Below are 11,394 nucleotides of genomic sequence, written 5' to 3' on the forward strand. Positions count from 1 at the left end.
CACGCAACCATTTTGTTAGATGGAAAGGGAGCAAAGAACATTTCTTAGCAAATATGGCCCCACCAGTTACAACCAATGCTGACATAGGAAACAGGGGAGAGGGGGGAGCTTCTAGAACATGACACAAGGCGATACACCTCATTTACCAAAGGCTTGGGCACAAAAAATTCTGTCCAGGGCACCATTCTGACAAAGTCACATTACACCAGTATACACATTAAAAATTCTCTTCCCAGCAGTACACTTGGCTCCTCCCCATGAACAGAGGAATAACATCATGCACTGTCACTTTGATTTTTTAAGATTTTTTAAGTCTTCTGATGTTGACATTGTAAAGACTTTTTTTACACACTTTTTTGTAAATAGCACATTGTTTTGTAGCAAATGTCTACATCTGCTAAGGGGTCTCAGCCCCACCCTGATACCACCAGCTCTGGGCTCTGGCAACAGCTCCTGCAATCCAAGCACCTTGGCTGATGGTTTCCCTACTTGAACCTGACATTGCATCCTTTCCACTCTCTGTGTATTCATTCCTTTGCCTAAATAAAATTTTCCTGCAGCAAAGCCTTAGATGCCTCCTGTTCTCAGAGACTTCTTGCAGCTACACCCAGCACAGACACTTTGCTGCCAGCCTAAAGAGCTGCTGTCTTCCTGACACCATCCTCACTTTCAGAGGGGTGCCACAGCCACCCAAGGAAGGTCCCATTTCCTTGTCCCCTTTTCCTGCAAGGACCTTGGTTTACCAGGGTTTCCAGGCTGTCACACCCCTTTCTGTGAGTTTCTCAGCGGATCCAGGTGATGGTCATTTTTGCATTGTCCACCTGGCTGGATGGTCCCCATTCCACCTCCCTGGGAGTCTCCATGCCAGGATCTCATCTTGTTATGATGTCATCAATTGATCCCTGATGGAGATCCCCCTTTCCCTCCTCATCGTAAGGTCCCATTAAGGGAGCCTCCAGGGCATCCTCCTCCCTGTTCAGGGTCCCTGGATCATCTGTGTTGGTGACCCCAAGCCAGCAACCCTCTGCTCTGAGGTCACACATCAGGTCCCCATTATGACTTGAGTCCCTCCAAGTCACTGTGGATTCCTGAGGTGCAGCATGGAGACCTGGCAACAAGGTGCAGGAACGAGCCTGTGACCCTGCTGAGAAGATGGTGCCACGGGTGCCACCTTCCTGGCTCTCTGCCTCCCAATTTTGACACTCCAACACAGCTTTTTGGGTCATAAAGATCTTTGGTCTCCCCAAATTGCTTCTCACCAGTGACGTTCACTCTTTCTTCTCCTTTGATGTGTTTTTTTTCTCTGTACAAAGGCTCCCGGCAAACAGGTGAGCTCTGGGCTGACACACGAGTTCAGTGTCTCCAGGGCTATTGGCAGCACTAAAATATTCATCAAAAGCAAATTAAAATAACATCTCTGGAGCAGCTGGAGCCCAGAGAGGCAGAGAACTGCATGCACAGCTGGATTCAGATTTGGTTCAAAGAGGAAGAGTTTGCTGAGGAACAAAGCCCTTCCTTAAAACCAAAACTAAACAGCCCCTGCAGCTGAGCTGGGAAAGGAGAGAGTGAATCGGTTTGGAACTGTTCTTTTTATTTCTCTATTTAGTTAAATAGTGCATTTCCCCTAGCTGGCCTTGAGGCACTAACTTCAGCTCATCTTAAAGTAAAGTCTAACCCATAAAAAGACAAATTTAAGTAATCTGTGCTCTTATACTCATCCACCTTGGAGTTCATCCAGCTTGACATCAACACTTGGACTGAAACAAGAGCAGGATTTCACCTTCCCAAGGTCCTTGGACATGCCCAAGCAGCCAGGCCCAGCGGGATGTCTGCCTCATCCCAAACCTGCGCCAGAGACGCTCTTTTTGGGCACAGTCAGCTCACGTGGGTTCCAGGGAACACTGGGAGGAGGCTCAAATTCACGTCCACAGTGCCCTGTGCCCACATTCCTCCCTCCCATCCACGCTGGGAAATCCAGGTCCCTTGGATCCTGCCCAGTTCTCTGCACTCCATCCCAGGAGACCCCAAGCAGATGGGATGGGCTGGAAGAGGTGGCATCTCTTCCAGCGTCTCTCCCGATGGGATTCACACCCACCTAGCCAAGATCCCACTCCCAGAATAACCCCAAACCCCATCATGGAGCAGTGGCAGGTTCATCTCCCTCCTCCAGAGGACCAGACTCAACAAGACCAAATTCAAAATGATGGTGGAAAGGACATTCTTGTGCAGCAGCTGCTCCCAATCCCATGGACAGGATTTCTTAGAATATCTCTGGCCGCCACCCCCATCCCCATCCCAGTCTTCCCCCTCTGTGCTTTTGGATAATTCCCACTGCAAAAGGACTGAGCATTGTGGGGAGCAACCCCCAATCCCTATGGAAACTGTCACAGGCCAACTTGTGGGACAAGGCCTGGAAAAAGGGGTCACTGCTGATGTGCTGCTCCCCAAAAAAGAGCCACAAAGCTGGAATTTTAGCAGGGAAGGGATGCTTACAGCTGTCTCACCTGGGCTCCTGGAGCTTGGCTGCAGCAGAAAAGCATCACCCTCGGACAGCTTCCACCTGGGACAGGCTGTACCAGGGAATCTCGTACCTGTCTGCCCCACTTTCCTAGGAGGCATGGGGAGGGCAGAGCAGGGAGTGGGGCTGGACCCAAAAGCCGGCCCGTTCCAGAGAAATAGGTCACCCCACAAGGAAGCTTCGTTACGGAAACGACGCCTCACACGAAGCAGCGGTTCTCCGGCAGGATCTGGCCAAGCCACACAAGCTTTATCCTGCTGGCTGGAAGGTCCTGGGATGTCCTCTGGATCATGTCACACAGACGCCCTGCCCAGATGAGCTAATGGGTCTGCTGCAGGCTTTGATCTTCAAATCCCAAAGGCCTTGTGAGATAACATCAGAAGCCTGGGTGATATTTCATTAACAAACGAGTCTGTCCCATGTGGTCGCCGCAACTTTATCCCTTTCCCCTGTGATCTTCCCTCGTGCTCCGACATTTCTTTGGTAATTAGCCCCAGAATTAGCATATTTAAGCTCCAAAATTACTACATTTAATGCAACACCGTGGTTATTCGAGTGCTGTCACAGCAGCTCTTGGCTGCGCCACCTCCCAGCAATTCCTTGGCTGAAACATGGTTTTACCCCTAATTAGCCTCCCAAAACTTGCAGGAGGCAGCAGGAAGATCTTATTCTCCCACCAGCACGTGGAAAATCTTCCTTGGCTTTTCCCCCTCATCCCTGAGAGTGTTCAAGGCCACATTGGAGCAACCTGATCTAGTGGAAGGTGTCCCTGGTGTCCCTGCCCATGGCAGGGGGTTGGAATGGGATGATTTTTACTTATGGGAATGATTTTATTCCAACCCAAACCCTTTTATTCCATAATTTTGCTGTGGAGTGAGGTGGAAGCGTGGACGCAGCTGGATCTGACTCATCCCAACAGCAGCGTGAGGTTTCTTCTTGCCAAACCTCAGTGTCTCGTGGAGGATGCAGGACAGACGTGGAATTAGCTGGCATGGAGAAGGAGCTTCAGCGTCCATCCCTGGCCCCGTGGGTGAGATCAGCCAGGGAATCCTGTAGAACATCAGGTGGGAACAACACCCGGACCCTTGGAGTGGGATTCTGGAGCTGGGAAAGGCCTGAAAGGGCTGGGCACACAATGGGACTCAGCCAGCTGGGAGAGGGGATGGGCACTTCCAGGGGACAGAGGCACAAGGTGACATCTTTTAATATGCAAATGACAACCCCCCCCCCCAACTCCCAGCAAGGAGGTCCCCAAGGATCCAGCCTTCCCTGATATTTTCCAAAAGGAAAAGGGCACATTTCTGGGTCTCAGCCAGGAGAAAAGGAATGAAAAATTGATATTCTATTGCTCCTTGACACTGGGGCTACCCAGGGCTTTGGCAGGAGGCATATGGGAGCTCCTGATTGGGTCTCCCTTAATTCAACTTTCAAAATTTTAATTTAGAGCAAAGCCCTGCCTTTGCCTCGCAAAAATCCCGAGGGAAAAGCCAGCTGGATGTGGGGGTGGAGAGGGCGCCTTCAAAACCATCCCCCACACACAGCAAAGCTCTGATCATTTTTAATCTCGGTTTAAGTGCATTAAAAGTGATTAAAATGTTTTCACATCGAAATCCCTTTTGATGAGCCTCTTTGGGGGGGGACACCTAGGAAACCCCTTTTCATTGGGCCCCCTTCCTTTTCTGCATCCCTTTCCTTGCTTGTGCACCTCTTCCCGTGAACCCCCTTAAAACCCCTGCACTCTCTTCCCTTCTCCTTTCCTTTCCCCTGCACTTGCATCCCCTTACCATTCACCTTTCTGTCCCTCCACCCTCATTCCCTTCCCTGCACCTCCATTCTCTTCCTCCCTTCCTTTTCCCTGCACCTCCTTCCTTCTCCTTGCACCTCCTTTCCCCACCGGCACCCCCCTCTCTTCCCTGCACCCCTTTCCCTTATCCCTCTTCCCAAAATCTTCTCCCCTGCGCCCGCGCCTTTCCCCTGCTCCCGGGCATGGACTACATTTCCCGACGAGCCAAGCGGCAGCGCCCGGTGACGGCGGCGGAATAAGCCGAGCGCAGCCCAACCCTCACCGGGCCGAGACGAACCGAGTCGAGCGAAGCCGAACTCAGCCGAGCCTCCAACGAGCTGACCCGAGGGATTCCGAATCCAGCCGAGCCCCCAGCGAGCCGAGAGCAACCGAACCTAGCCGAGTCCCCACGAAGCACCGCCGAGCAGCCCCGAGCACAGCCGGATGCAGACGAGCCCGCACCGAGCCGAGCCGCGCGAAGCCGAACGCAGCCGAGCCTCCACCGACTCAACCCGAACTCGCAGCGAGACGAGAGCAGTCGAACTCAACCGAGCGGATCCGAGCGCACCCGAGTGACCCCGAATCCGGCTGAGGGTGAGACGCGCCCCTCACCCCATTGAGGGACATTTGTGGGGACAGGAGCCACCCCAGACCGGTGGGGAGGAGAAGCGGGGGGTCCGAAAAGTGGGGGTACAGGACGGTGGGGAGGGCAGGGGGACGGGCGGTTGTGGGTTGGGAGGGGGGACGCGTTGCGGGACGGGAGGGGGTGCGGGGAGATGGGGGCGCAGGAGAGAGATTTGGGGTGCAGGGGAGGTGGGGGGGTTAGGGCTGGGTTCAGAGCTGGGATTTGGGGTGCAGTGCTGGGGTGTGAGGGGCAGGGGAGGCGTGGCATGCAATCCTGGGTGCAGAGCTGGGATTTGGGGTGCAGGGAAGCTTTAGCTTGCAAACATAGGATTTGGGGAGCAGGGGGGAAATTTGGGGTTCAGGGGGAGATCTGGGGTGCAGACCCCGGGTGCAGAGGGAGATTTGGGGTACAGAAGGAGATCTGGGGTGCAGGTGGAGATTTGGGGTGCAGACACAAGACTCGGGGTTCGAGAGTAGATCTGGGACGCAGCCCCTGAGGTGCAGGGGGAGGTTTGGGGTGTGGGAGGCGATTTGGGGGTGCAGAAGGAGATTCGGGGCACACACCTGGGGGTGCAGGTGCCCCTCCCTTTCCAGAGGCCGGGCGGTGCCACGTGGCAGCTCTGGCTCTGGCCCAGGTGGCTTTCAGCTGAGGAGTTTCCGCCCCATCCCAGCCAAACACGCCCCTTTTTGCCCAGAAACGCAGAAATTTCCCCCCAAAACCCCGATCCCACCTGGCTGGGGTGTGGGGGATGCTCGTGGGTGCCCACACCAGCGTGGTCCATGCCGAGGTGACCCCAGCTTGTCCCCCCGGCTCCTCCCCGCAGGGTTTTGGCCATGACGGAGGTGACCAAGCGCATCCTGGTGACAGGTGGCACCGGCCTGGTGGGCAGAGCCATCCAGAAGGTGGTGGCTGATGGAGAGGGGCAGCCGGATGAGGAGTGGATCTTCGTGTCTTCCCGGGACGCCGACTTGACGTGAGTTGGGGTTTTTCCTTGGAAACCCCAGAATTTCCTCTATCAGCGCCCCAAAAAACCCAAAATTTCCCATCCCTGGACTTGGTTTTTCTTTAGAAACACCCCATTTTGCTCTTGTGACCCGAAAATTTCCTATCCCTGGATTGGGGTTTTCCTTTGAAACACCCCAGTCTGCTCTGTTGACACCACTGAAGCCCAAATTTCTCCATTCCAGGATTTGATTTTTCCTTGGAAACAGCTCAATCTGCTCTGTTGGCCCTCAAAAACCCCAAAATTTTCCATCCCAGAATTTGGGTTTTCCTTAGAAAGTCCCTAGTCTTCTCTGTTGACCTCACCCAATCCCAAATTTTCCCATCCCAAAATTGGAGACCTCACCCAATCCCAAATTTGCTTAGAAACTCCCCAATCTGCCCTCATTGAACTCCAACACCTCCTCTCCTAGGATTTGGTTTTTCCTTGGAAACACCTCAATTTGCTCTGCTGACCCCTCTGAATCCCAAAATTTCCCATTCTAGGAGCAGCTCCGAGACCAAAGCCCTGTTTGAGAGGCACAAGCCCACCCACGTCATCCACCTGGCCGCCATGGTCGGAGGCCTCTTCAAAAACATCCGCTCCAACCTGGATTTTTGGGTGAGCACCCATGGAATTGGCACTGCTGGGATCCCTGTGGGTGCTGCGCTCCCTAAATTGGGATATGGGCGGACAGGGATGTGGCTTGCTCTGCTCCCAGAGCCAAACCAGAGCTCCAGTGGTTTCTGGAGTTATTAATGAGTTGTTGGTGAAGGAATTTGGGGATCCCTGACCCCACAATCCTGAAAAATGTCCCTTTTCCCAGAGGACAAACATCCACATCAATGACAACGTCCTGCATTCTGCCCACGAGGCAGGGGTGCAGAAGGTGGTCTCCTGCCTCTCCACCTGCATCTTCCCAGACAAGACCACCTATCCCATCGACGAGACCATGGTGAGAATCCCCATTCCCACACAAAATCTAAGGAAAGACCCTCCCCTGCTTAATTTATCTGCTCTGATATTCCCAGATCCACAACGGGCCGCCTCACAGCTCCAACTTTGGCTACTCCTACGCCAAGAGGATGATTGATGTCCAAAATAGGTGAGCTGGGAATATGGGAGCAGCCATTGGTTTTCAAGGCAAGGGGAATCCAGTGGGAATTCCAGGTGGAAGTTGGGGAGATACCTGGGCTCAGCAGGTGAAGGTGCTGCTGGCCAGGGTTTTTTGGGGGCACATCAGTGCTGGAGGAAGAGGCTTGACAGCCCACCCACCATCCCTTCCCTGCTCTCATCCAGGGGTTATTCCGAGCAGCATGGCCGACGCTTCACCGCTGTCATTCCCACCAACGTCTTCGGTCCACACGACAACTTCAACATCGAGGACGGCCACGTCCTGCCAGGGCTCATCCACAAGGTCTACCTGGCCAAACGTGAGGGTGGCAGGACTTCCAGCGATTTTTTTCTGGGGAGAAATGAGGGGTTTTTCTTTCCCACCTGCTCTGTGGGGTGGTTAGAGGTGGCTCTGGTGGTCATGGCTCCTTCCTCCTCCAGAGTCCGGCTCTGCTCTGACTGTCTGGGGAACAGGCAAGCCCAGGAGACAGTTCATCTATTCCCTGGTAGGTGTGGCATTGGGAAACGGAATGGGGCTGGGGGACCCACTGGCAGGACCCTAGAGGGGTCTGAACCCCCTTGGTTTGTCCTGGGACATCCCCAGAGTTGTGTCCCCTTGGGATGGGGGGGCTGGGGGACATCAGTGACCCCTACAAGAGTTGTCTGCCCTTCCACAGGACCTGGCCCGACTTTTCATTTGGGTGCTGCGGGAATATGATGAGGTGGAACCAATAATTTTGTCAGGTAAGCCTTGGCTGTCCCCCAGGAGTCCCCTCTCCATGAGGGAACAGCCATGATCCTTCCCTTCTCCACAGTGGGAGAAGAAGATGAAGTCTCCATCCGGGAAGCGGCAGAGGCCATTGCGGAGGCCATGGAATTCAGGGGAGAGCTCGTTGTATCCTTCACAAAAAGCTAAGCCCTTCTTCCCACCAGCTCCCCTGGGAGATTCCATGATCCAGAGGATCCTTCCCAGCAAAGGAGCAAAAGCAAGATGTGTTTTTCCTCCTTAACCCTTCCCATCCCAGTTTGACACCACCAAGTCCGATGGGCAGTTCAAGAAGACGGCCAGCAATGCCAAGCTCCGGAGGTACCTGCCCGGATTCCAGTTCACGCCTTTCAGGAAAGGTGAGATGGGGGAGTCTCCGGGGGACACCGGGGGTCCTACCCCGTGCCATCAGCCTTGGTGGCATCAAAGTGGTCCATCCTTTCTGGATGAGGAATGAGGTTGGTGAAACACTGGCACATCTTGCCCAGGGAGGTGGTGGTTTCTCCATCCCTGGAAATATGCAAGGTCAGGTTGGATGGGGCATGAAGCAACCTGGTCTCTTGGGTGTCTCCTTGCATAGTGGTTGGATGACAAGACCTAAAAAAAGTCCCTTCCAACCCAACCAATCCCATGACTCTCTGACCAAAATCCATTCCCAATCCCCCAAATGTCCCATGATTCTTTGACCAAAATCAATTCCCAATCCCAAAACCCATCCCATGATTCTCTGACCAAAATCAATTCCCAGTCCCAAAACTTATCCCATGATTCTCTGACCAAAATCCCTTCCCAATCCCCAAACCCATCCCATGATTCTCTGACCAAAATCAATTCCCAGTCCCAAAACTTATCCCATGATTCTCTGACCAAAATCCCTTCCCAATCCCCAAACCCATCCCATGATTCCCTGTTGAAAATCCATTCCCAATCCCAAAACCCCTCCCATGATTATCTGACCAAAATCCATTCCAAATCCCCAAACCTATCCCATTTTCTCCTTCCCCAGCTGTGAAGGAAACCTGTGCCTGGTTCAACGCCAACTATGCCAACGCCAGGAAGTGATGGCACCGGGACCACCTGGCACCGGGATCATCCTCTTCAACTCAGGGTTGTCCTTTGCTGGGGCAGAGGACGGGGCTGGGGGGGTGACAGTGACATTTCCAAAGTAAAAATGGGAGCCCGGGGAGCAGCTCCCACATTCCTGCCCCACTGCTGGGAGCAGCGCAGGACGCCCAGAGCAGGGGGAAGGAAAGTTGGGGCATCCCAAAAAGATTCCAAATCAAGTGGTAGGAGCCAACTGGAGCCATCACCGTGGCTGTGTCCAAGAGGGTGGTGGCTCTGAGCTGTTAATGAGCTACTTTAATTACCTGCAATTAGGTGTAATAAAGGGTAGGCAATCAGTAATCAAGGGCATGGAAATGGCAGCAGGGAATTTGCTGCTGCTCTTGGCACATGGGGATGATTTCACAGCCCCTATCTCAGGATAGGAATGGGAAACACTCCAGCTGTAATTGTGGCATTTATTAAAATATATGCAAATAGCCTAAAACTGGTGGGATAATGAACATCTGCCCTGTACCCACATCCAGTGGCATCCTTAGGGTCCGTGTTCTCCACCAGGATCTGGAATAGCCATAAAAAGGGTTAAAACCCCTCAGGGAGGGGTAGAGGGTCAAAAATGGGGGGATGAATCCATGGCCGAGCTACTACTGGTGGTGTGGATGTGGCAGAATTCCAGCCCGGGAATCGCTTTCTTCCGGCACCGCTGCCCAGCCCTGGTGAGCCCCTGGCACGGGCACCTACAGAGGAGACACCCATCAGCACCCCAGGAAGCCACCAGCAGTGGGGGTCTCCCCCTGAGGTGACACCAAGCCATGGAGAAGGGACATTCTTTGTGGTTGGTGCTCACATGTTGGCCCTCGGGCTGCAGGGTTTGGGCTCCCAGAGCTTCCCAGCATCCATGACCGGCTCCGTTGTCACCTGGTTTGGGAAGAAGGGGGTTCCTGCAGATGTCCCTTGTCCCCTGGGGGGCCTTGGCCATCCTTCAGGACACCCTCTTCCACCCCAGATTGCTCCCTGTATGTCATGTCCCCAGCCTTGGGACAGCCCTGTCTGTCTCCCAAGGGGTTGCCCCATACCCAGAGGTGTCCCCATGGTGAGGACACCCCAACCTTGAAGGACCTGACTCTCAGTGAGACCCAGGTGGCCCCCAAGAGCAGGTTTTGGGGGGACAACACCAACATGGGGACATCCCATCCAGTGCCTTACCCCACATGAGCTCGGTGTTGTCCTCTGGCCATCAGGGTCAGGTGACTCCTGCCCTGTGAATTTGGGAATGTCCCTGGCCACCTCTTGGGGCTGCTCCAGGGGTGAAGGCTCTGCAAGAACATGGCAGGGGTGGAGAAACCCTCTGAGCTGGAGGATGGGGACACTCTGGGGTGGTGGCACATGCCCTGGCAGAGCTTGGGGACACTCTGGGATAACACATGTCCCAGCACAAGCTGGGGATGTGTCAGGGCTTCGGATCTGTGTCCTACAGCCACCACACCTCCCACCTTGTGGGCACCTCTCATTCTGCAGGCAGCTCATCTCTATCCCATCCAACTCCTCTTGCAGCAGCTCCATATCGCATTCCCTGCGTAGGAAGAAGGAAAACCGGACTCCTTTCACCATGGTGGCTTCTGTGTCACCACCACCATGGAGATATGCACCTCTCCAGCCTCTCCACACCCTTCTCTGAGTAGAAATAGGTCAAGGAGTTGGGAAGAGGTGCCCAAAAGCCATAGGAAAGCTATCAGGATGTGTCCTGTCCTTTTCTGGAGACCTCTGCCAGATGTGACACTGACCAGAAACAGGACATGGAGTTGAGATGAGATCCCCCAAAGCCATAGGAAAGCCATCGAGGTATGTCCTGTCTTTCCCTGGAGACCTCTGCCAGATGGCTCCAGGGTGGAACATCCAGGATGGGAAATTCAGGATGAGGAACCAAGGATAGACATCCAAGACGGAACATCTGAACAGAAATGGTGCAAGGAGTTGGGATGAGGTGTCCGAAAGCCATAGGGAAGCCACCAAGATGTGTCCTGTCCCTTCCTGAGAACTTCTGCCAGATGGCTTCAGGGTGGAAAATCCAGGGTGGAAAATCCAGGGTTGGGACCCAGCAGCTCCCAAGGGTTCCATGCAACCTCCTCAACCATCTCCTACCTCTCTGGGGTGGAGGTGAGCCGGTACCGAGGCTTTTTCCGGGAAACCACTGGCCGGATCCTTCCGGCACCACGGCAGGCGCATGCCAGCAGCCAATGCCCTGTGGGAAGACGAGAGGGTGGGAGAGGACAGACCCTCCCCACCCCACAGGGTGGTGTGTCCCCAGCCACTGTTCCCACACTTGTCCCCACCTGCAGCAGCAAGGACCAGGAGAGTGGAGATTGCTGGGATGCCGAGGGCACTGGAAGTGAGGAAGAGGAGGAGAAGGATGGCCCGGAATGATGCTGGCACCAGTGGGAGAATCAGGAGCATGAAGTATGAGCCATGTGGGATGCAGGAGAAGGTGACACTTTGGCTCTGACCTGTGGGATGAGGAAGAAGAGCCTGGTGTTGGCACCCACCA

At 54.3% G+C, this 11,394-nt stretch overlaps 1 protein-coding gene across 1 annotated transcript; it reads left to right on the top strand.

Annotated features, from left to right (window-relative positions):
• Nucleotides 1-4,613: 4,613 nt before the first annotated feature.
• Nucleotides 4,614-9,268, top strand: GFUS (GDP-L-fucose synthase). Its single transcript, XM_084206020.1, has 11 exons — nt 4,614-4,895; nt 5,750-5,899; nt 6,415-6,529; nt 6,735-6,863; nt 6,940-7,013; nt 7,208-7,341; nt 7,463-7,527; nt 7,699-7,765; nt 7,837-7,916; nt 8,047-8,146; nt 8,794-9,268. The coding sequence occupies exons 2-11, from the start codon at nt 5,760-5,762 to the stop codon at nt 8,847-8,849; spliced, it is 960 nt and encodes a 319-aa protein (XP_084062146.1). The 5' UTR covers nt 4,614-4,895; nt 5,750-5,759; the 3' UTR covers nt 8,850-9,268.
• Nucleotides 9,269-11,394: the final 2,126 nt, after the last annotated feature.

This window comes from Fringilla coelebs (genome assembly GCF_963513975.1).
Source record: "Fringilla coelebs genome assembly, chromosome: 1".
Taxonomy (NCBI): Eukaryota; Metazoa; Chordata; class Aves; order Passeriformes; family Fringillidae; genus Fringilla; species Fringilla coelebs.